The following is a 26,355-nucleotide window of genomic DNA, read 5'->3' as shown; positions in this document are numbered from 1 at the left end:
GCAAATATGCTAAATAAACCACCAGGAGATGCTGACATTAGATATTATTTTACTAGAATAATTGGATTTATTATATAAAACACCATGTAGTGTGTTTTACCCTTTCTTGGGTTTTTCGTTTTTCCCCTGTAAAGCTGCTTTGGAACAATGCAAATTGTGAAAGGAGCTATATAAATAAAATTGAATTGAATTGAATTGTTATTTCCCTGTTTTGATATGTTACCCCCTCGTGGGTTTTTGTGTTTATTTATTAAATATATGTTATCACCTTACCCGCTGTCTGCACCTGGGTCATCTTTCCGTGTCTCACCCACCTTGTTCACGACAAAATGTAACTGTAAATATAAATAAAAAAATCTTGTCGTTTTAGCCAAGCTTCTTTTCGAACAGAGCACATCTCGGTGATGATCCGAAGTTATGCCATTTGCAAAATGCGTGTTAGTTGAAAGGGATCTAATAGAAAACCCAGCAGTATTAATTATTTATCCATGTTGTGTATGCTTCTCATTTGATTAACAATAATTACAGTACCTGTACATGGGACAGACATAGTCTGTTACGATATTTTGAGAATGAGATTATTGTATGTTGCTGATTTGGCGTTTTTTACAGCTTAACAACAGTAATAAAAATTGACTTGAATATTATGGTGACCTGAAATAGGGGGCAGTGTGTTGTTTCTACAGTACATGTTAAAAATCAAAATGTCTATTAACAAACGCTGACAATTTGCACTTTTTTGAGAATTGTTTTATTACAAATCTAAAGTTGGAAAAAGGAAATTAAGTTCATCCAGCCTTTTTTGGATATAATGGCACACAATCAGCCACAAGAGCTCAGTATTTATGATCAGTTCCAGTATTCTCACAGATGAAGGACAGGAATAGAATGAAGGGGAAAATAAACTTCATGGGATGTGTTTAATAGGTGTCTTGGAGAGACAGGAGAAAAAAGTGAGACCTCACTCCTGAAATCTGACAGTCTCTCATATTGTCTTATTGAGAGAGTTCGAAACATTTAATGGTGTGTAAGAATATACTGGCAACATTCTCTCTGGCAACAGTGGTGTTGGGCAGGAGGTCTGTCTAGAGAAGCTGTTTAACAGGGGAACATGTGGGACACGGCCAGGTTTCCACACGTCATGTTACCCTTGTGTTCTCAAAACATTCTTTTCGTTGGCTTTCATTTTGAAAATAGGATTGTCGCCTATTTGAGTGGTCTTCAGCTACGGCAATGGCACGGTTGTGTTTCATTAACCTGCTTTGTTTAAAGTAAATGGTCTGTTGGAAGTGACATTGTTCCTTTTGGTTGAGAGTACAAAGTAATTCATAAAAGTTAAATTCGTTGTCAGATGTGTCAACTCTTTGTTTATATATTGGATGGGTAGTTTCGCCTCTGGACAGAATCCAATAAAATCCTCACCTCAATTTTATGTTACTTGTTTCTTTTCTTGTTAAATGGTCAAGTAGTGGGTGGGTGTTCTTTATTCGGCTTACAGTAAATGGTGGGCAAAACGTGTTTAATTTATTCTGCTGATAAAAATGTATAATCATGATTACAACATCGAGGTGAATCATGATTGATGCTCTGTGTGAGCCTGTTTATATAAAATGACTATATACAATCTGATCAAGTATGTTCTTCATGCCCATTAACAATATGCATTTGTAAGAATCTTTTTGCCATATTTGACGCTGGTGATGATGGGCAACCACCATATGGCAAAGTACAGTCACAACCCAGTCATCCAGAGCCAGAATAATATCGGACAGACCGTCAGCATACTTTAACTTTAACAAATATATTTTTTCTGCACGTTTTGGTAGTGTTTTGGTAACATCTTCACCCAGACCTGACAAAAGCTGTGATGACAAAGGACGTAGCGACTCTAATAATCTATTAGTGGCTGAAACTTTATAATGATAATCTTAAATCTAATCTTTTTATTTTGCCTTGTTGTGCAAGCACTGTCGAGCTTGTGCAGTGGCTCCAGCTTTTGCCAGAGGGGAACTGGAATCCCCTGGTTAGGCCTGGTTTCCCACTGAGGTTTTTTTCTCATCCAATGGAGTTTTGGGTTCCTTGCCACCGTTTGCATACTGTTTTGCACTGTTTGCCTGGCCGGGGGGGCTGCTAGAATTTACATTTACATTTACATTTATTCATTTGGCAGACGCTTTTATCCAAAGCGACTTACAAGTAGTTTTTATACAGTGGAACATTACTGCAGAGCAATCAGGGGTAAGGTGCCTTGCTCAAGGGCCCTTCAGTCATGACCTGCTGGCACTGAGATTAGAACCAGCAACCTTCTGATCACAAGCCCAACGCTCTAACCATTAGGCCACAGCTGACCCAGCTGACCACAGCTGAATTTTAAAGTCTTATTTAATTAACACTGCATATAGGAATTTATAGTCTGTCTGATATTTGACCTGTGTCTTGACTTGCATAACCTTTTATGTTTTGCTTATAGTCAATGTTTCAAATGTTGAAACAAAACTGTACCCTGACACAGAAACCTGACGCAGCGCTTTCTTCCTGTAAAACATTTTATTTACGTCTTTAAGTGAAAATAAAAATTCTGTCGTCATTTCTTATCATTTCAAACCCGTATGACTTTCTTTCATCTGCAGAACACAAAAGAAGATATTTTGAAGAATGTTGTTAACTGACCCCCATTCACGTGCATTGGTTTTGTGTCCGTACAATAGAAGTGAATGGGGGTCAATTAACAACATTCTTCAAAATATCTTCTTTTGTGTTCTGCGGATGAAAGAAAGTCATTGAGATTTAAAATGACAGAAGAGTGAGTAAATGATGACAGAATAATCTTTTTTTGGTGAACTATCATTTTAAGACTTGTAAATCGTGGGCCCGAGAAAGGTATGATAAACGTGCATCATTCCGAAGAAACAGACAAGGCTTTCTGCAAGCAGATTTATTACAAAAAGGATGTAAGTAGTCAGCATCAGTCAGGCAAACAGAGTATACAGGGATGACTGCACTTCTCAATGTCTTTTAGTCACAGTAAAGTGTCACACCATCTGCAATTTGATCGAAATAAACATTATTTGGGAATGCTGCAGGCAGGAGCTGGATGTTAGTGAGTTTAAAGGCCATGATCAGGGTTAACTGCAGTATGCCAACAGTAGCTGTGGTTACAGTGAAAGTATTGTATTGCACTTTAAATAGATGAATAAATAACTGTGGTGCAGAATACAGAGGCATATTATTATTATCATCGCCGACAAGCTTGTCAGCTCAAAGAAAATGACTGTACATTCAGTTTCTCCCTCAACGCAAACATGTGGAAAAGTGTTAGTTTGTCTAAAAACGTACAGTCTTTTCTTGTTCAATGATCAAACAAAAAACAACGCAACATTATTCACATAAAGTACAGGACAAATACACAAGGCCAATTGCATACCACACACACACAAACACACACTCCACATGATATTCCTTTTTCACGTTCACAACAGAATAATTTACATCTTGCTACGTTTTAAAGTAACACTTTAGTCTTTAGTGTGATCTACATCTGTCCAGTCTCTCTCAAGTAGGCGCTGCTTTTGGGGAACGGAAGCTGTTGACTTGGACTGTTGACTATCTCTTGGATATATTGGCTAGTTTGCTAGTAGGGGTGCTCCTCCTTTGGGGCGTAGGGATTTTGGAGGGCTTGCCGCCGTGCTGTCGTGATGCTGAGCGGGGTGTCGGTCGTCCCGAGTCTGTCACCGTCTCGGATACATCCGAGCAGACTGACTGGATGTCAGAAATATCAAAGTCTGAGGCATCGCTGCCGCGCCGGCTGCTTCCTCGACTTCCAGCTTTGCTGCCGGGTCTGCTGTGAATCTTACTAGAGCCTGAGGAGAGAGTTAACAGCAGTTACAGGTTAGTGTTATTATACTGACATAACAGCATCAGCTTTTGACTAAAGCTGGACATAAAAAATGCTATGTTATATTTTATCATCTTTCTTTTGTTTTTTCAGGGATGTTTTCTTGTCATTTTATTTTGATGCTTTGAAAAAAATCTGTATTATTACATATAGGTATACACCTTCAGATTTCAAGCGACATATGTGACAGAAAACCATTGAATGATAGTACAATTATGTAAAGGTATGTGTGTGTGTGTGTGATTCACCTATCGCTTGACCTCTGGCCTTCATCACTGCAGCATTGATCAACGCTCCCTCTTCTGTCGACTGAAAACCTTTTCCTGATAAATATCCTGGAAGACGAAGCTTACTGCCCTGAATGGGAGTGCTCTGGAAATGAACACCATCATGAGAAAGCAGATCTATGAAAGCTGGCATCACATTCATTTAGTTAAAGAAGCAGATATGGCTTTTAGGTTACTGCTCTGGCATCATGGAAATGAAGCTGCACTGAAGCATGTGTGTGTATGTGAAATGTGTTAGTTTGATATACATCATTAACATAAGGCCTAAATGACTAAACACCTAAATGGCTAAACACCAGGGATGTAACAATATCAAAATCTCAGTGTGCGATAAGGCCTCAGAATAAATCCTTGGTACGATATTTATTACAATATTTAAAATAACCACCGATGACTTGGAAATGCGCCATACGTTTTTTCTTTATCCTCTACTCATAACTGTTGCTAAGAGGTTGCATGGACCTTGCCAAAGGTAACAATGTTTTGCTGACAATTTCAATTTTTGTCATGTGACCAGGATAACATTGAGACCATTTTTCTATTGCGACAACACGATATTGATAATATTGCAACATCCCTACTAAACACTCTTTCACAACTGTAGCCTTTACTATATATTTGCCAGCAAATATCCTTTAAAGTCCCAGTGAAATAGAAGATGACAATGCCTATTTTTCATGAAAATGCAGCGTTTATTGTAAATAGTTTATCAATGTGGGCTATTCTCTTTTTACAAATCGTGTGCCCTCATAATCTTCATTTAGAATCTGAATATGCACTTCCGCCCTGTAATGATGTACCCATCTTGGGGGGAGCATGCGATAACTCATCGCCTTCAACTGTCAGACTGCTGCCAGTTCCATTTCAAGACGCAACGGCTGTTTTTATACGTTCAATCAAATCGCAGAGAAAGACGAAAGCCACGGCCGTTATTTTTCTCATTCCAAACTCTGTTTCACTCGAAAATGTGTCAAAATAGGGAAGTAATCCCCTAATCGCAACTTCCGGTTCACAGTGACTTTAAGGGTTTTCTAAATGCCGCTTAATCAATCTTGGCGATTTTAAAAACACATGTCATGTGACTTTTACTGGGATTTAACAGATTGCATGTGTGAAAGGGACTAATGTTTTATGTTTACAGCCCTAAAACAAAGCATTGCTATGGTTATCACTTACATGCACACACACGTTCATTTCTACATTTAAATGCAGCTGTCACTTCAACACTTTGCATTGTATGTTGTCATAACATGTGAGATGAGAAAAAGTCAAAAAGCTTAAAGATTAAGTGCAAGAGCAGAAGAGAACAACTTGTACAAGACGCCATCCAAAACGTCATTTTGCAGTTAGTGTTTTAAGATAAAGGAATGCAGGGGTCTCATTTAAAAAGCGTGTTATTTATAACAACGGTCTTTGACGTGGAATTGTGCTTAGTGCCACGTCAGGGTCTGAGCAGACGTACGCACTTTTGCTGACTTGATGTTGACAGGCGCTCTTTCATATATCAATGACATTAATTAGATATAGTTAAAAGGGGAAGATCTGAAACTGTTAAATTGCGCGCAATTTCACAATCATTTGCGATTTATAGATTTCACATATGATAGAGAGGCGTACAAGCGTTTTTTGTGCGTACATTCATTCTATGAATCACATATACAAGAAATGATAATAAAATCTAATTTAGGACGGTTTCTACGCAACATTTTATAAATGAGACCCCAGACAGTGAGTGACTTTAAGAAACAACCCAGTTTCCCTTTGCAGCAGAGGAAATCACAGATCAACTGAACAGCAAACAGATCCGACTCAATAACACAACAACAGCACAGCAGCGGCACTTTCATGCATTTAGACTTTGAACTTAATCCCAAATCCACCCAGGAGGAGGGGGATTCAGATGAGTCAGAAACACAGATCAGGGACAGAAACGGAGATTAGATCGGGACGTGTCACTCATTTCCGCAGCACCATTACCTCATTGGATGACCCTTGGCTGTCAAAGGAGTCAGATGATTTAAGAGGAGAAGCTGATTTGCTGTTTGTCAGCCAGGGTTTATCATAATTGCGAGTAAAATGTTGGGGAGTCTGTGAGAAATAGTGGTGGATTAACCACATGTGAAGGGCAGCAACAGACCAAAGACAGACTATATGAGAAACTGATGATTCATGAAACAACAATCACGAAATTTCCAACAATAGGGTCAAGAACCCCCTGTAGGTGAGAATACCTTGGGTGTGTTCGCTCCAGGTGGGTTGGGATGTGCAGCGCAGCTGTGGCTGGAGTTGGATCTGTTAGGTGACGCTCCTCTCGAGGAAGGCCGCGACCTTCGGCCTCTGTAGCGAAAGCTGGCCATCACCTGCGTGGTGCCTTCTGGGAGAATAAACTTCTCTCGAAGCTCCACATTGGTTCTTCCTTTGGCTAAAGGAGTGACACACAGCGCTATCAGTTTGGAAAGGGTTTTATGTCTCAGACTCTTGATTTTAAGTAATATTCCAGGATTAATTGAAGCTAAGTTTATCGAATGCATTTGTGGCATGCTTTTGATTCACCACTGTAAACAACGTTCTGTCAGTTTGTGAAGACGTACGACAAACATGAACTTATAATGGAGTTCTTTGTGGCCAAGGTTTTTTTGGGGGGGTTATGGTCAAAGAAGAAATGTGGAGCTTTGTTATTGATTTACTTCAAATTGCTTCAAAGCAATGTAAATTCAACGCACTTCAACGGTTTTTTATAGTTGACAATGATAATATTTCAATATTTCCCTTAACGCTGTTGATAGAGCTCAAGTTTGACCATTATATCATTTAACCTGGAATATTACTTTAAGGGTTGTGTGCACTCTGAAATGAGTTTTGTGATCTGATATGATGTAGCGAGTGGACATGCATTTCACATCACTGTGACGTAAATCAAATCAAAAACACAAGATGCTGCTTATACTGCAAATGAAGAATAACATACACAACCGCAACACACCTTTCAGTTGTTTAAGTCTAAAAGAAAACAACTGAGCACAAGGAACTGTTGGATAAAAGTGTCTGTGTGTTGCTTATGGTTGATTTGGTTTGATGGTGAATGACTCTTGCAAGGATTCAGAGGTGAGATTGTCGAGCGAGTTTCACAGCGCTGCAAAAGAGCTACAGTAAGCATGTGCATGCAGAAAGGAGACACGTGACGGAACCACATGCTAACAAGCATGAGATTACCATTCAACACACAAGCACAGAGGGATGCACACACACACACACACACACACACACAGATGCACACATACCACTGGGATGGAGCAAGGACAGAAAGTTTGAGAGTTGCCAACCTATAGGAGACTGAGTAATTGAAGAAATTGATTCCGAGCGCAACATTTTACTCCCGTGGTGGTGAACTAGAAGAAACAATAATTGGGTTCACAAACAAAGAAGCAGGAAAAGAGACATTCTGAAAGAGAAGCATCATGGGAAAAGACCAGCAAGCTTTAAGAATCTCACAAACAACAGCCAGAGTGCAGAAAGAAAAGATTCAGCCAGAACAAAGGAACAAGGCCTACGTGACTTTATTATATTCACGTTAATAAGCGTTTAAAGTTAAGAGACACTGTACGCAGGCTCTCGTCCAAAACCTAGTGAGCTGCTTTTCTCTTTCATGTTGACACAGGCATGATTCAGACACATAACACTACTCACATTAACACAACCGATCTCAATAGAGTTTGCCATTATAAAAAGTATGGATGGGTATCATTAAGATTTTATCGTTATGGATACCGATATCGGTACTGCTTATTAATACCGTTATCGATACTACGCTCTATAATTTGATGCAAAAAGACATGATGTGTAAATATGTTAAACATTTTAAGTTTCTATATTACAGCTGAGCTTTAGAACTGCCGGTTTACAAATGCTTCTTAGCAAACAGATAATGCCACATCACCCTGTCATTCAACATATTTACTTTACATGACTGTGGTTATTTGGCTAGTAGACCGTATTTCCATTTTCCTTTCTGGGTTTTAAGTCTACATACATTTAAGTACTATTTAATAAGCAAGTGATATTTTTTCTTATATGTACTATGTTTTATATTTTGACCATCACATTTACTTAATTTTACTAGTGAGTAAAGTGAGTAAACATACTCCGTGGCCGAATTATTAAAAAGGATGTTATAATTTTGAAGGGTTGCCGCAAAGGGGTGTTTGACAGAAGCTTCCTCGTTGTGAAACACAAATGCTAAAAGCTTCTCTCACTTCATCTCCTGTCATGGATTATTATTATTATATATATTATTTACTAAGCTGATTACAATACATTGCATTCTTCAAAAGGTACAAATGCAATGTTGTAGATTTTCTTAGGTGTTTCAACTTCACTTTCAACTAAAAATGGAAAACTTTAGCTGCTCATTCAAATGACATTTTGGTGATTTAAAAACACAAAAGTTTTTTTACTGAAAACTATTATCTTCTCTGTTTAAACTACAAAGTGCACATTTCTGAAACAATGATGTCAAGCGCAGGAATATAACGTGTTCAGTCTTTTGGCAAAAACGTAATAACCAGAACACCAATGGCAAACTACATCCGATACACTTCTTTGGCAAAGTGTAGTTTACTGCACCGCTACTACGACCAGCAGATGTGCATATGCATATCTATATTATTTATTTATATAGACCATATCGAATATTTACATGTGCAGGTGTGTATTTAAATTTATTTAAGTGATCCGTGTGCTTTTTTCTATTTGTAGTGCATGGTTATCTTGTAAACACACCCTCAAAAGACAGCAGAATTGTTGTCCACCCTCTAAAATATACTTTTAAGTCAGGGGTGCACCAACAATGCTTTCGAATGCTACCTAAGAGAGCCCCTGTGACATGATTGCTTGGAAGGAGGCAAAATATGAAAGAAAACGAATAAAATAAATAAAGTTGAACATTTTCAACACAATTTCAATGCAATTAGGATTGCTGTGAATAAACAGCATGTTCAAACATGACATGTTGAATAGGACAGGAGATGAAGTGGGTGGGTGTTACCTCTGCACGGGTCATTCTTCACCAGAAACTCATCCAGTGCCATCCAACCGCCTCCCACCCGCACCATCACTGTACTGCGCAGGATCCGCACCAGCCGCAGCTGCTGGGAATCTCCAAACTGGATGTGAACAGACAACACGGTTATTCTCAACACACAGATACACGGTCGCATGCATCGCTGACAGGCAACAGCAGAGCAACAGCGAAAACCAAAGCCATGCAGCACTGCTTTTAACATGCAAATACCAGTAGTCAAATCTGTGGTTGAAGTGACTCAAGTTTATGCTGCTTCTGTTTTATTTCGCGTCTGGTTTCCGCTTGTAGCCCCGCTGAGCCGCTTCATTTGAACAAAACAGGTTTTGTTTGAGACACAACGTTAGTTTCATTCCAGACAACACACAATGAATGGTCAATCCAACTGGTTTCATCTGAGGCTTGTGATCATTTAAGATTGCTTGTGAGTACAATCTCAAGTGTGGTTCATTGATATATTCTCAAAGGTGCACTAGTTTTTGCTTTGCTGACCGATTATACAATGATTTTTTTTGTTAAATCTGACCTGGAATCATTGTGATGTTATATGAGTGTACCCTGGACCACAAAATAAGTCTTAAATAGCATGTGATTTGCGATTTTTCTTTTATGCAATAAATCATTAGGGTTAAAGTCATGTTCATTGAAGACATTTAATAAATTTAACAAATAAAGATTAACAACTTCAAAGGCAATGTTTTCAATATTTTGCACCTTCAGATTCCAGAGTTTGATCCTAACAAACCATATATATATAGAAAGGTCATTTATTCAGCTTTCAGATGACATATACATCAAAATAAAAAAACTGACCATTAAGATAGTAGGTTTTGTCATCCAGGGTCACATTTGTGAAAAGTACATTGGCGTGACTGTGGGAAAAGGTTCCTTAAGTCACCTAAAAGTGTACACTGTTTTGATCAATGCGGCCACTAGGGTGCGCTTCAAGTGTTCTCTAGCCCCCTCACTGCACAACACAGCTTTCATACAAATATGGGCACTGGCATCGTTCCTACATGCCAAAGATAGGAGCTAAATAAAAGAGCGAGCCAAATCATTTGGATCCAAATGATTTTTGCCCAGTTGGATTAGGCCAAGACAATGACAAAAAAGGATGGCTTCATGCTTTCTGTTCGAAAAAACTAAAGAAAAACAAAGCATATGGAAACTCTTCACAAAACCAACCATACATACAGAGCTTGAACTGTCTGAAACGACAAACTACCATTGTCATAGAGGATGAGTGCATTGACACTTAATGAAGAACCAATGCTACACTCCAACAACACCAAATAAGACCAATGTGACCAAAATCTGCACACAACCAACACACTGATGAACACCCCAGCGAGCATTTCTCCGGCCTACAAGCCCTTCATTCCTTTAAGTGATGAGCTGTATTCTTCACAGAATGAATCAATAGCACTGATGAATTTGGTGATTGGGGGAAGGAGCTGATGAATTTTGAAGCATGATCAAGAGAAAAAATCAAGAAAGTCACAACAAACGGCTTTAAGAATTAACCATTTACCAGGATACAGCTTTCCAAAACGGCAACGTGAAGATGGGGGGTTAGATTTGGACTGTCCCTGTTTGTTATAGTCTCATCGGCGATTAAGGGGTCATGTAAGCAGTGAACGAGACCCAACTGTCAAAAGAATCGTTTCAGATGATGTACAAGAGCATAAAATGTATTGAATACAAGACAAACATGACCTCCCCGATAAAAGCCCTTCACCGGCTAACAGTTATCACTCATCTCCCAGAAACACGACTATGAGAAAGCATGTAGCTCATGACTTCATGTGATTTTCTGTATGAAAGGAACAGAATACATGCATCTTTAAGTTCAAAGTTTACATTTGAGCTTTTGCTTTGTTTGGGCATCAGCCACAACACACAGGGTTAAAAAAGGAAAGGTTTCACGTTGGGTGAGTGTCCTGTAAAGCACAACTAAAATCATTAGGCAGATAGCAGAAAGCAAGCGCAATGCGTTATGCAGCAAAAGCTCTTGCAAATAATAAAGAAAAGAGCAGAACACAGCCCTGCGGAGAAGAGCTTTTAACTCAAAAGCAGATATATGTGTTGACTATAAAGGTTACTCTAAATGACCTAAGTTAAAGTGATCAAGTTATATATAAATTATGTCATCATTTACTAAGCCTCTTTTCATTTCAAACCTCTATGACTTTCTTTCCCCCCAGAACATAAAAGAAGATATTGATGTTGGTAACCCAACAGCACTGGACCGCATTAACTTCTATTGTATGGACACAAAACCAATGCAAGTGAATGGAGGCCAGTTAACAACATTCTTCAAAATATCTTCTTTTGTGTTCTGCGGAGGAAAGAATGACAAGAGGGTAAGAAATTACAATTGTTTTATTTCTGGGCGAAAGTGTTTTAAAGTCAACATGAAACACTGTTCAGAATGCATTTTCGCTCATAATGGTAAATATTAAATAATATTTTAAATGAGCACCCTAGAATTTGACAACACATCCATTATTTCAGTTGTCATGAGATCTTTATAAGTCACATATTGCAAGTATGTAAATTCGATTTTAGTTTAGTTTTTAGTTTTCTGCAATCGTCAAGGGATACTTCACCCAAGAATGATAATTGTGTCATCATTTACGCACCTTCGAGTTGTTCCAAATCTGTTCCAAATGTCTTTGTTCTGATGAACACAGAGAAGATATTTGGAAGAATGCTTATAGCCAGACAGATTTTGCCCCCCATTTACTCCCATAGTAGGAAAAAATACAATGGTGGTCAAAAGTGCCCCTACATTCTTCAAAATGTTGTTGTGCGTTCAACAAAACAAAAAATTATCAAGTATGTTTTCCTACTATGGTAGTCAATGGGGGGCAAAATCTGTCTGACTATAAGTATTCTTCACAAAGACATTTATACAGATTTGGAACTCGAAGGTGAGTAAATGATGACAGAATTTTTTTTTTTGGGTGAGGTATCACTTTAAACAGATTTCGATTGTGTGATCATTCATCAGCTAAAAAAAACCACTCAAAGTGATCCCAACAATTTATTTCCTTTGTATCACTGTATCACTACAGTCGAATTTTAAAATATCATATCACCTTGGTGTTTAAGACCAAGAAAGTGTAGTGATAAAATAAATAGATTCACTTTCGCTTCATGTTGACTTAATTAAAACGTTTTCTGCTAACTCAGACTTCAATAAGTGTAGCTTTAATTTTTCTTGGTGATATTTACAATAAAAGGAACATTAAGGATATTTTTCACCATATTTGGATTCTTTCCCTCAGCACTGTGACTGAATGCACAAACTTAACTGCTGGCACTAGTTTAAATACGCTTATCCGCTTCTGAGTTTAAATATTAAAAAGCACATGGACAGAGAATCAGAAAAAAACACAAGGGCAGAAGAGCAAAAACTTGAGAAAGCTTTATGCATGTGTACCTGGTTTCCAAGGTAGAACTGATGTGGAGAGGAGCAGTGAAAGAAACACAGTAAGACATCAGTTCAATCTCTTTCATTTTGCAGAAAATAAAATCTAACAGAAAACAGTTTCAATAAAGTTGTGTATAGTATAATGACCTCCAGTCGGTCATAAGAGCTCAGTATTTATGATCAGTTCCAGTATTCTTTCAGATGATCAGGAATAGCAATGACAGGGAGTTAAAACTTCATGGGATGTGTTTAATAGGTGTGTTGGAGAGACAGGAGAAAAAAGTGAGACCTCACTCATATATATTCTCTTATTGAAAATCTAATGGTGTGTAAGAATATACTGGCAACATTCTCTCTGGCAACAGTGGTGTTGGGCAAGGGGTCTGTTTAGAGAAGCTGTTTAACAAGGGAACATGTGGGACACGGCCAAGTTTCCACACGTCATGTTACCATTGTGTTCTCAAAACATTCTTTACGTTGGCTTTCATTCTAAAAATAGGATTGCTTTTATTTTAAGTTAATTTTTTCATCAATTATGTTGTTTGGGCTGGATAAATATTTTCACAAGCAAATTCCTTTAAAAACATGCAAAGTATGAAATTATTGAGGAGTATTTTTTCCAGTAATCTAACAATAAAAAGGAACATGGTTTTGGTGACGATAACCTTTTCTAAGATAAAACAGCATAATTGTGTCATAAACTGGTGGGGTTGGGGTTAATCTTGGAATCCAATTCCTCCTTCAAGGACATCAAGCCAAACTGATTCTAGATAAACTGTGGCCTCATGTTCCTGATCAACTTCCATAAATACACATTTCTTTACTCATCTAGAAAGCATAATATACGCAGACACCTACCCGGTATTTGTTTGCGCCAATTTGCTCTACTTGGAACCGTTTCGGACACTTGCACTTTGCAACTTGGCGGGTCACCTACACATGAAGTCATGAAATTGAAAAGATCAATAAACACTTCCAGTTGCTCTATGTGACTTTCCAGAGCAGCAAAAAACAATCCAGGTTTACCTCATCTTCAATTTTATCAGCATCAGTTAATGGTTTGTACGCGTCTTTGTTGGGATGCAGAGCGGCCACAAACTCATAGTAGTCAATGTATCCGTCACCGTCCCTGTCAAAAATGTCCGCCACGGCACTCATCTCCAAACGACTTGTGGGGAATTCTGTAGGAGCAAAGAAGAGTCCAGGGTAAAAAAAAACATGAGCCTGTTGATTTGTGCAGCTACTTCACAAAATCTTTTCTTACTCGAGGATAAGATGCCGTCGATGAACTCCTGCCTTGTCACTTTGCCGTCCTGGTCTTTATCAATGCGACGGAAGAAATCCATGACACGTGACTTCTTGTGGTTCATCCAGCGCATGTAGCGTTTCCTCCATACGTCAAAGTCAAAGTTGGCAAACTCTTTCAGCTGAGCGCAGATGAGCACAACGTGACTTTCAGAGCAGATAATGTGAATATAACAGTGACGTGAAGTCAGGTGTGCATGTGTGACCAACCTCCTCCAGCCTGTCCAGAGCATCATTGAGTTTCCTCCGTCTGTCCAGAGCCAACAGCCACACCTGCTGCCATTTACTGACCAGCAGATTCACTCTGGGGTTCTTGGTGTCGATCTGCGCCTGAGATGCTGCTGCATACATGGATTGTGTAGGGGATCTCTTTCCTAAGGAGCAAAAACGTATCAATCTCTCTTAAATCAATGATCATACCCCCCTGAACATTTGCTGGACTATAAAGATGCAGGAGCACACTTTCAAAATAAAAGTTTGGATTCTGCTACTCACTGGCCGCTCGTCCTTTACCCAAAACAGGGATTTGAGATTGGACAGGAGGATCTGCTGTAGCTTTCCGTTTATGAGTTTTGGTGATTTTGTCCACGTCTGGTTGTTTTCTGGTCATCTCTTCCATGAAAGCCTGACAGACAACGATAATACACAAAACCACAGTTTAATACTGGAAGGACATTAAGGAGAGCTGGTCATGATGATCTTGATGTTACCTGATGCTCAGCTATGAGTGTTTTGACCTCCTCTATCTCCTGAGGCAGGGGTTCCTTGTCTTTCTCTCCGAGGGTGGTCTCGGCCCACTGGAGCCAGTTCAGCAGTTTCTCCAGCAGGTCCTGTGTGGCCAGCAGGTCATTTAGAGCACTGGAGAGTCTCTGCTGGTGCTGACGGGCCCAGGCTGTTACCTGACATACACATACAAATCAAACTCAGATAACCTTCTCAGGGTTTTTCGCTTTAAAAAACTGGCAACCTTTGAAAAGGTTTGTCTGGCAAACTTTATGAATTTCCTAATAACGTAATAATTTCACATATTGTATTTCTGGCATGAATACTTTCACAACAACTAATTCATGAGTCTAGAAATGACAAACTGTGATTGGTCAATTCTACCTCATCGAAATGGGCGGTTCATACCTGTAATGTTTTGACTCTAGTTTATTACAAGTAAGGTTTGACAGAAATTTGGGCTTACCTAGTCGTTGTTCAGGCCGTTAAACATAGGTACTTTGAGTTTGTCATAGTGAATTACCAAACAACCTATACTTCTCTTTAGGTACTCAGGATTAATATGAGATTGGCAGAACATTGCTTTAAACCTTTTTGTAACTGTACATCTGAAGCCTCAAGGTAATGCTGTGTTTAAACATGCTGTATGTTGGACTGACCTCCTCAAAGCGAGCTTTAATGATGGTGTTCCAGTGTTTAATGGTGGTAATGGAGTCTGGGTGGCAGATGGACAGGATGGCTTCTCCCATACTCGTAGCTTTATTCAGGGCCAGTCTCTTCTCCTCCAGCTTCTTCATAAACTCCTGCATGCAGTACATTAAAGGTTCACCCATTACTATATGAACTGTGACTTGACGCAATAAATAATTGTGCCTACACTGCAAGAAATGAAGCAAATTCATAATCAATAATCTGTTCAATCTATTTTGGATACAAAAAAATTGTCTAATGACAAAATATATTGTGCTACTTTTAACACACTTCCTAAATGTTAGTCACTGAAAGCTTTGACGAAATAATGCAATCTGTCAAGCAGTGTCTGTAGTCCCGCAAAATATGAAATATTACCATTTGTTAAAGATTCCACAAACTCTTGACTAGTCTGATTTTGAAATGAAATACGGCTTCAAACCGTATGGCTTTGTTATTTAAGTTTGACATTGAGAGAATCTGAATAATCTGATCACGATTTCACATGAGAGAACTAAAGAAAAAGAACACAGTGCGTTTGCTCTGTCCGGCAGATACTGTAATACAGAACTTTTCAAAACTAAACCAGAGATATTGATGTTCGTGTGATACTGTTACCCATAGATATAAATAACTAGATGCTGCATTAGCATCTGTTTCTATGAGCCGCTATACGTAGGTCGTCCGCCATATTTGAACGGTGCGAGATGTTATAAGGAAAACTTAAGAGCAAGCTGACTGCGTTGGACTGTGAAAACCTATTTATTATATATCAAACACTATATTTACAACAACGAAAGGATGTGAGTGACGTCAGTGGACCGTTTCAAGATGGCGGACACGTCTACATGCCTGGAGCGCTTGAATGCGGCACCTAGTTATTTACTGTATGTCTTTGCCGTTACCCCCAAAAAACACTGATATACTGTGTGTTGGCAGCAGGTGTTCATTTGTCTTGCGTTAAACTTGCCTTGTGCTGCTCGGTGAGAGCTCGCAGGGCTTCTTCATCATCCGGCAGAGAGCCGTGGAAGCGAAGACTCTGTTCAGCCTCAGCGAGCCACTCAAGTAAAATATGAACAGTGGAGTGAAACTCCTCTGCCTGAGAAACACGAAAGAAATGTGTTAAAGATCCAACCAAAAACACTATCCTATATTGAATTATCATGTGCTTAAAGGAGTAGTTCACCTTCAAAGTGAAAATTCTGTCATCACTTACACAACTTGTCATTTCAAACCTGTATGACTTTCTTTCTTCTGCAGAACAAAAATATATTTTGTTGGTAACAGAACAGCACAGCCCCCTATTCAGTACTATTGTAACCAATGCAAGTGAATGGGGGGCTGTTAACAGCATTCTTCAAAATATCTTTTTTGTGTGTTCTGCGGAAGGAAGCAAGTCTTACAGGTTCAAAATGACAAGAGGGCGAGTAAATGATGACAGAATTTGCATTCTGAAGGTGAACTACTTTAAGATATAATTCAACGCACCATACTCAAAGACCACATGACCATGATGGCAAATGTGAACAAATGAAAATAACTGGATAAAGATTTAACTGTTTTAAAGACTGTTTTCATATTTAAGCGCTAAGTTGACCAGTTTAACGTGTGATTTAGGGATTCTTGGTGCAAGGAGACGGTTTCCCGTACTGAAATGATGAAACGTGTAAAACATGACCTCTTTTCCTCACCTGACAAAGTGCTTGCTCCAGTCGTGTCTGTTTGGACACTGAGAGGCTGCACACCGTCTCCCATCGAGTGCTCAGCTCCTGCATTTGAACTTTGACCCACGATGAGTCATCGTGGCTGATCACAACCAGGTCACGAGCTGAACGCTTCAGAGCCTGCACACTGCCTGTCCTCTTTCCCAACTCTTTCTGAAAAACCTAAAGAACACACGAACAATGACAACATTCAAGGCTCTAGTCAGCTGCACATCATCATTCAAATAAAACCTCATGAATTTAAGGATTATATTTTTAAGCCAAATTTCTCGCTTTGTGCGACATCCTGGATAGCTCTTGCTCTCAAAATGCATTCTGGGACTGTTTTCTCAAGAAGAAAGCATGTGATACTGTTATATGTTTTGACCAAAATTTTCCATAGTCATTTTGAATCCTACTATTGAAAGACAATGGGGGCAAATTTTGAAGTGAACTACTCCTTTAAGGTGTCATAATCATGCTGCTTATCTTTATGTAACAGACAATGTGAAGACTACAGCATTACAACCAAACGAAAAATTTATCAGACACTAGACATCATTTTTTTACTAGTGGGTGCGACAGACACTATAGTTCATGTATGTAAGTGAGGATACAAATAAAGTAACTTTATAAAGTAATAAAGTACTCTGATTCGACTATGTTTTTTCTTTTATTTCTAATGTGACCTTTTAAAACCACAGAAAATTAAGGTTTGTTTGGTAACTTATTATCTTCAATTCAACATAATCCAATACATACCTTTCTATCAAAGTTAACTGACATTATCAAGATGAATGTTATATTTTATCATGATTTTCTAAACTATGGCGAATACACTGTGATTATGTGAGAAAGAAGGTCTGAATCATTTTTGGTTGGACCGTATCATTCAATAGTGAAATGAAAAAAAATGTGAAAAAAAGTGTTTAAGGTAAACACCCTCCTCTGATATCATCCCTTTAGGGGATCAGATATAGAAAACTTCTCCTCGCTTGATTTAACATCCAGGTTTAAACATCATTTGCACATAATGGCAGTCGTGAGAACACAAGGATTGAATCATGTAGAACATTCCAACAACATTGCTCATAGCAACATTACAGTATGCTGGAACATTTTGTGAATGTCTCTTCAATGTCTTACGACCTTCCAGAGGTACAGCTTTAAGACAGCTTTATGTTTGAAATAGTGTCTCTGATGTAAGCTGTAAGGTGAAGTCAATCACTAAAATGGCCTAAGTGGCTTGGAAAAAAGGTTAATTGATACCTTATGGCTGTCAATGAGATTCAGGACGAGGTCGATGTCCCCGTGTACAGGCTGATCTTCAGCCAGCTGTGGTTCCACTTTATACAGCCAGTCGATGAGAGCCTGCAGCGCGTCTGTGAACTGACCTGAGAACAGCAGAGCTTCCTCCAACTTGTTTTGTCTGTAGGGAAAAAAGGGAGTCAAATAAATACTACCAACATAAATCCTCTTTTTTGATCATTAATAATAAACATATATTTTACATTAATACATTTCATCAGATGCCTTAATCGCATTGGACAGTACATTTATGGTAGGTTTTTATACTGTACGTATACGTGATCTTTGGAAATCGAAACCATTACTTTTACTCTGCTAACACAATGCTCTGCTAATTCTTTTACTATTTTACTAAATATTTAAAAAAATATTCAGTATACCATAATATATTAAAGACCCCAAGAAAAAACAAGTTTGTGATGAAGAAAAAACACGTTTTTGATGTTGTTTGTATGTTTGTTTAATATGCTTTGGGACAAACCACGGGCTAATTTATCATTTTAAATATGTATTTTTTGAAAAACGGGTCTCAAAGTGCAAGTTTTTGAAAACGACAGCATTTCCGTGTAAAAACAGAAGGCGGCATTATAATTTCTCCAGCAAAAGTAGATTTACTGCACCACTACAACCAGCGGAGACATAGTATTTATATGCACACTACCATAAACATACATGCCGACAAAGTGTATTAAAAGCACTTTTAGATTAAAACAGTGGATGTGTGCAAGCACGCAGGTTTTTTATAGCGCAACAGCGCGATCCACTGGCCTGGCATGCATAATGCATCGCTTTTATTTGTTTTCCCGGATCCATGTAAATGCAGATCGTTTTGATAATGCTGTCATGTGTACGTGTAACTTTTCAAAAACGCACAGGAAAACACATTTCCGTTTTTTATCGTGTAAACGTACTCTGAATGAAGCTGGGGTGTAGAGTTACATTCAAGCCATTTAAAGGCAGGGAGTTTTCTAACATGCAATGTTGTTGATCACTGATCAGTTTTAATGAGTAAAATTGTTTAACAAAAGGGGACTTTAAATATATAATAAGCATATCATAAAAATATATTATAAATTGCATTTTTATATACAGTATACAACCCCAAAACTAATGGGAGAACTTTGCAGGAGAAATGTGCTTTTATTAATGTTTTAATGCAAAAAAGTCCCAAAATACATAATCAATTGTTTCTTTAAGGGTGGAATGTTAGCCGGCCATGTTTTCGTGAGATTCACTGAAACATGAATGTACCTCTCCACAGATTTTCCACACACTGTGTCCCATTTGTCCCTGAGTTCGCTGAGCATGTCATCCAGTTTCTGGTTGTCATCTTGCAAAGAGGTCTTGTCCTTCAAAGCTCGACCTGTACGACTCGTTGTGTCATACACTGAGTGTTTGCTGCCCACAGCTTTCTGGAACTCCTACAATCCCAGCAACACAAGAAAAACAGAGGTCTACGGTCAATTGAGGTCATCCAAATGTAGCTTAAGGTCATGAGTCCCACAACCTGTGAGGCTTTACGGGAAGCCTGATGTCATCAAATCCTGCCACTTGTTTTTGTGTCTGACTCATCAGAACATGTGAGACACTGCTGAGCTGTTAATTACATCCCACAATCCTCCACTCCCACTCATATCCTGCTGTAAAACCACTGATGGGGCATGTGTTTTTAAGTTAAGTGTGACTGTAGAGATTACTTCATTTTTAAAGCCCTGCCAAAATACTGTGAGGGATCATGAGATTTTGGCAAACAAAACTGAAAAGTTAAAGTAGAGATAATCCAGCAAACACTCATCCCAATGCTTCAGCTGCCCACATAAGTCTAGCAAAAACTAACAATGCTAGGAAAGCATCTACTTGAATAAGGAAAGACTGAAATCTTCAAAACTGTCGGCCAATTCTGAAGTAGCATCATTAATAATGTTGTGGTCCAACGAATCACAAAACTCACGGCTCGGATCACATTACGGATTTGTGTCACGGATCGGATAAGCTAATGTAAATGCTCATTACAGTTCTATTATCATTATACAGAGAATTTTATAAAAAGGAAGCTGTGAAAATACCCTGAAGTTATCAACGGATTCATCTAGCAGATTATTAAACATTATCAAAAAGTTATTATTTATCTCTAGGTTATGTTATACATTATGCATGCTTTATTAAAAATGAAAATTTTTATATCAAATAAATATGATATAAACGTGCAATCAGAGTAAACAGCTGAGAATTGGATCTCTAGAGATCAGATTATAAATATGACAGGTGTGATAAGGTGGCGGTCATAGAGTAAGTATTCCGACTAACTTTCTCCCAATTATGAGTGAGCAGCGCATCAAAATTGCTGAACTGGCACGCGATTAATTTGTTTGTGGATCACTTATGGCGCTTTGGATTGTGTCATTTGTGAAGGATATTTACACTCTTCATATCATAGTACTCGAGATAGTGGAGAGAGAAAGAGAAAGAGAGATTCAGTTTGCAACTTTCTTTTGTGATGTGTTCACACCAAACAATCGCATTCCTTTTTTTACTTGCGCAAATCGAACACAGCATTACTCTGTGATGAATAAACTTAACTTGATTAAGTTAATCCGTGGGTCACATACATTCCGAAACATAGAGCACGATCGGCATTGATCATTGATCAACTGCGATCCGTTCACCACTAATAATAATCGTTACCAAATAATGTACATATGGAAAAGTCAAATAAATCTCAGGTCAGATACAGAGTAACACAGGGATCAGTCTTAGGCCCTGTCTTGTTCCTGTTCTATATGCTGGAGATATGTGTCATGATTCTGCTGCATCATGTCATGTTTCTCTTAGTGTAGTGGCAGGATCATGACAGAACCTCATGTTTAATGTGAAGAGAGGCAATTATTATGGTCTTACAGACATATGGTCTTTGTTCCCATCCTCTCGTTACCCTCGTTATTGATTAATGCCCTACACCTGTTTCCCTCTTGATTTGCTCCCTTACTTAATTCCCTTGTGTCTTCTGTCTTGTGCTGGTTCATTGTGGTTCGTGTGGTGAGTTCATGTGTCCTGTTAGTTTAGTTATTTGTAGTTCATGTTTAAAGTTTATTGTAGTCTTGTTTAAGTGTAGTTAGTTTTAGTCCTGTCTTGTTATTGTACCCATGTCATGTTTTGTTATGTTACCCCCACGTGGGTCTTTGTTTTATTATTTAATAAATATATGTTAAAACCCCTTAACCGCTGTTTGCACCTGGGTCCTCTGTCCTTGTCTCACCACGAGAATCATGACAATATGCTTATGTACATCGTATGACACATCTGCAAGAATCATAATCTCAGCAAAAGAAATCTCTATACAGTAAATTTACTACTTGTTTTCTTTTCTTGCATTAATCTATGCAATATTGGGGAAAAAGGTGCTAGATAACTAAACATAAATTAAATCGAACTAAAGAAACAATGTCACGAATATCTACACGGAGAAAATTAAAAGCAAAATGTTTATAAACAATCTTTTACTGCAGATAATTCCAAGGACTAATTTACTGCTATTAAGCTAGCAGTATACATAAACCCATGTGAAAGGCCTGAATTTTATATATATATATTAAAGTCTTGTTAACCCCTTCATTCCCGTGTCTGACTGCGCTTGAGTTCTACTCCCACCACACCCGTGACACTTGGATCATACACAGAAACAAACACATTTTGGCTGCTGGTGTCAACAGTTTCAGTAGGTTTTTATGAGTTTTAAAGAAAACAGGCTTGCATTGGTCACCTTGTGCTGGGTTAACTGCATCTTGATCTTGTCTGGATCATTTGCAATCTCAAGCTCTGAATCCAAAGCTCTCTCCGACTCCTCCAGCCACTCCATCAGCTTGTTCCAGGTCTCATGGAACTGTGGAAGACATTGGCATGAGAATCCATTTGATCAATTTGTACAGAAAGATTTAGATCAAATTAGAATCCAGCAGATCGTTTGGAGTGATCAACAAAAATACAGTCAGTAAAAACAAGCCAGCAGAAGATCTTTTTTTTTCATGCAGTATTGTAGAATGTGAGTGGACTGCAATTTTTAAGGTCAGCCCATAAATTGTAATTTGGCTACTTGATGCTTTTAAGCCATTCTACTGTAAAACAAATCACATCTTAGACTCTATCAGACATCATAAGATACTCTTATTACATTTACCAGCATCAGCGTGATCACCCGTAATTACACACAGATGAGCTCCGTTACTATTAACGTCCAATAACCTGCACCAGCTTTCATACTTATGAGTAAGTTTTTTATGAGTAAGATTTGTAATATTTCAGGAATAGATCTGTTTTAATGTTGATAATCTTTTTCTGTTGATGAGTACTGTAAGTAGTGTAGTCAAGGGGTACTTTTGGCACCTGTTTGGCCCGTTTCTTGGCGTCTTCTAGTTGTCTTCCTCTTTCCACCGACCGCTGCACCACCTTCTCCCAGCGGCTCTGAACGCTTAGCAGCAGATTCTTGATCAACACCACATCCTGCTTCTGACTGAAGTACTTCAGGTGTGTACCGGTCTTATCCAGCTCCATGATCTGATCTCGGTGTGTGTTCACCTCCGTTACAAACACCTGTTGAAAGCCAGTACATCCAGTATAACAAAAGTCAAGCTATCTCACTTTTCTGTGACTTTTCCTCACATTGTGTGTTGCATACTAGGATATGTTTATAACTCTATGTGTGTCTACAATTTCTGGCAACATTCCTTCAAAAAAAATTCTTTTAATTTATAAACAGCAGTTTTTATTTGTCTACATATCTATTGAAAGAAGTTTTTCAATCAGAGGTTTTAAAGTAATGAATCTCTAACACATAAATTCAGCCGAGTCCATTCAAATATTTACTTGTAGTTTGCAATAAACTGCTGTCTGTGACAGAGGAGCGTGCTGAGCTGCCCTGCAAGTGGGCTTTTTAATAAACCTAAAGCTTCAATAAATGTGACACGGTAAAAGCGTAAATAGATGGAGATCACTGACCTTATGCTCATCTATCTGGAACATGATGGTCTCCAGAATAAGAGAGGCAGGAGATACCATAGTGAGGGTCTGCTCAACCTGCGTCAGCCAGTTAATGAAATCCTGCAGGGAGCTGTGAAAGACTGTGGCCATCGCCAGAGCCTCCTCCAGTTTCACCTGGACACAAACAAACAAATCACACATTCAAATATTTTCATCCTTTCTGGTTTTGTGTTTGGGGTGGGACAGTGAGAAGTGGCCATCTTTCATCTTGATTCCAACAAATGTTTCACTTTTGTCACGTGACTCTTGCTCCTCTGTCCTGCAGGCTGCAAATCGCCTTGTAAACAAATATAAACAAGGCTACGGGGCGTCCAAGCTTGCACGCAATGTACAGATCAGACTGGCCGGACTTTATAACTGTGGAGCTCACCCTGTATAAAGAGGACGCGCAGTTTGATCTTCCTGACTTTATAACTGTATAAAGAAGACCAGTGTTGCATGAAGAGGATGCGTGTCTGCGCAGCGTGAGTCGTATAAAGACTTGTCTGCACAGCCCGCATTGCATGAAGAGGATGCGTGTCTGCGCAGTCCGTGTTGTATAAAAACTTGTGTCTGCACAGCCCGCATTGCATGAAGAGGATGCGTGTCTGCGCAGTCCGTGTTGTATAAAAACTTGTGTCTGCACAGCCCGCATTGCATGAAGAGGATGCGTGTCTATGCAGCCCGTGTTGTATAAAGACCTGTGTCTGCACAGGCCACATTGTATGAAGAGGATGCGTGTCTGCGCAGCCCGTGTTGTATAAAGAATATGTGTGTCTGCGCAGCTCGCGTTGTATAAATAAGTTGCGCCTCACTTTATAACTTTTATTATTGAATACAACATCAAAATAACAATACAGTCAAGGCTCACTTCATAACTGTGAAGCTCGCACTCTATAAAGAAGACTTATCTCTGCCTAGACATGCTTCACTTCCTAACGTCGCAGTGCGATTTCATTGTCCATCGCTTAGATTAGGATTCGACAGTTTCACTGTGGACAACATCTGATGCCAATTTTGTTCACCCAACCGTTATCTCTTACACTAATAACACTATCACAATTATATGTGGCAAAGGATTAGAACAAGTAACACAAAGAAAAGTTTTACTGTTCTGGATCGTACTGAATCAAAGTGAATGAATCAAAATGATGAATCATTCAATGATTTAATTTGACAGCATGTGACCCTCTGCACTTAACGTGACGTCTGGTTAACATCAGAAGAGCAGACTGAGGTATATCAGTGAAAGCTGAACACTGTAAGAATGATTTCACTGTGATATAGATGTGCTTGTGCAGTCAAAAATCCTGAGACCTGATATCTTTGCCAAGCCCCATGTTTCCAGATTCAAAGTGAATTAAATCCAGCGGACAACTGGGCATTTTCAATCTAATTTGGACATTCCTGAAGTGTTTCGTTTCGCTCTAAACACGCATAAATAATGAAGTTTCTATACAAACCCATCCCAAAATAAAAATTCTGTCATCACCAACATGTTGTTCCAAACCTGTGTGATGTTTGACTAGTGCTTTTATATTTTTTCATCCCTTTCTTGGCGCTTGATAGCCTCTGGTATGTTTCTGTTGTACAAAAGAAAGCAGCGTGAAAAATCATCAAATGTTTTTTCTTTTGGTTTGGAGCAACATGAGGTCGAGTACAGGATGGTTGAACTATTCCTTGAATCCACCTTGGCAACGTATTTTTTTCGGTACTGATTTATAGCTCACTTCAGGCATGAGCTCAAGGGAAAATCGTCCATTTGACCACATCAAAGCGAATCTGATATCACAGTTACATTAACACAACCAGCACTTCACGTCTGGGATCCGACCCAAAATCCTGGTGCTGATGATGATACGTAACACTGACAGGAGGAACACTAATGTTCTCGCTCACCTTCCTCTCAGCCACTTTGGCCTGCACACATTTCCATTTCTCCTGCAGGTTGTGCAGGTCCAGTTCAGTGCTGCTGTCTTGACCCTCAGGGGTCATGGCCAAAATCTGCTGACCTTTCTGAAGAATCTGCTTGTATATGTCCTCTTTTACCTCCAGCGTGCTGCACAGTTCCTGTGAACACACAAACAAAGCATGCTTCAAGTCAACTGTACATGTTGACTATAATTTTGAGTGATACAATGTATGTTTGGCTATTACTACAAATGTTCTTATGCTACTTAAAACAGTTTTTCTGATCCAGGGTCACATATTTAGTTTATTGATAGAAATTAATTCATAGCATTAAAAGTCTATAAACTAGAAAAAAAGAAGCCAGGAGGGATTTTGTTTGTATAATATGCATTTGAACTAAAACTCTTCAAGCAGATACTAGAGCAATGTTTTAGTCTGTCTGTCTAGGTTAGAGAATAAATCTAATAGTAAAGTAATAATGTAACAATCTGATAATAATATAAAACACTTTTTGTAGTGTTCAAAGTATTTTCTGCCGGTGTTAGTTTCAAAGTCCCTGTGAACCGGAAGTTGCAATCGCTTTTACTTCCGTATTTTGAAGCATTTCCGAGTGAAATTGAATTTCTAATGAGAAAGAGAGTGGCCGTGTCTTTCGTCTTTCTCTGCCATTTGATTGGTTGTATAAAAACAGCCGTTGCATTTTGAAATTGATCTGGCAGAGACTGACAGTTAAAGGGGAGGAGTTAACGGACGCTCCGCCCAGGCCGTCAAACATACGTCATTTAAGATGGATAGTCACTACAGGAAGGAAGTGCATTTTCAGATTTTAACTAAAGATTATGAGGGCACAAGAATTTTAAAAAGAGAATGACCCACATTGATAAACTATTTACTATAAAGCTACAGTATTTCATAAAAAATAGGCATTGTCATTTTTTATTTCACTGGGTTTTAAGTGAGCAGTTTATCCAGATTTTTTTTACACATTTTACATATTTTTAAATATT

At 38.6% G+C, this 26,355-nt stretch overlaps 1 protein-coding gene across 9 annotated transcripts in view; it reads right to left on the bottom strand.

Moving 5' to 3' along the window:
* Nucleotides 1–2,907: 2,907 nt before the first annotated feature.
* Nucleotides 2,908–26,355, bottom strand: part of dst (dystonin) — a 141,218-nt gene continuing 117,770 nt past the window's right edge. For 6 of the 9 annotated variants that reach the window (XM_079473550.1, XM_079473548.1, XM_079473552.1 and 3 more), the window contains 21 exons: nt 25,337–25,507; nt 23,417–23,572; nt 22,805–23,011; nt 22,185–22,304; nt 19,676–19,845; nt 18,386–18,545; nt 17,105–17,299; nt 16,384–16,512; nt 15,383–15,526; nt 14,711–14,899; nt 14,496–14,625; nt 14,211–14,374; nt 13,960–14,122; nt 13,722–13,876; nt 13,554–13,628; nt 12,705–12,722; nt 9,227–9,344; nt 6,414–6,604; nt 6,160–6,270; nt 4,144–4,267; nt 2,908–3,860 (listed from right to left, as the gene is read on the bottom strand). In XM_079473550.1, coding sequence (XP_079329676.1) covers nt 3,604–3,860; nt 4,144–4,267; nt 6,160–6,270; nt 6,414–6,604; nt 9,227–9,344; nt 12,705–12,722; nt 13,554–13,628; nt 13,722–13,876; nt 13,960–14,122; nt 14,211–14,374; nt 14,496–14,625; nt 14,711–14,899; nt 15,383–15,526; nt 16,384–16,512; nt 17,105–17,299; nt 18,386–18,545; nt 19,676–19,845; nt 22,185–22,304; nt 22,805–23,011; nt 23,417–23,572; nt 25,337–25,507 — 3,147 coding nt within the window. In that variant the 3' untranslated portion in view covers nt 2,908–3,603. The remainder of the gene's footprint in view (nt 3,861–4,143; nt 4,268–6,159; nt 6,271–6,413; nt 6,605–9,226; nt 9,345–12,704; nt 12,723–13,553; nt 13,629–13,721; nt 13,877–13,959; nt 14,123–14,210; nt 14,375–14,495; nt 14,626–14,710; nt 14,900–15,382; nt 15,527–16,383; nt 16,513–17,104; nt 17,300–18,385; nt 18,546–19,675; nt 19,846–22,184; nt 22,305–22,804; nt 23,012–23,416; nt 23,573–25,336; nt 25,508–26,355) is intronic. The other 3 variants (XM_079473549.1, XM_079473546.1, XM_079473551.1) reach the window with 3 other exon arrangements.

This window comes from Barbatula barbatula (assembly GCF_947034865.1).
Source record: "Barbatula barbatula genome assembly, chromosome: 14".
Classification (NCBI taxonomy): Eukaryota; Metazoa; Chordata; class Actinopteri; order Cypriniformes; family Nemacheilidae; genus Barbatula; species Barbatula barbatula.
This window is presented reverse-complemented; position numbering and strand designations above follow the sequence as displayed.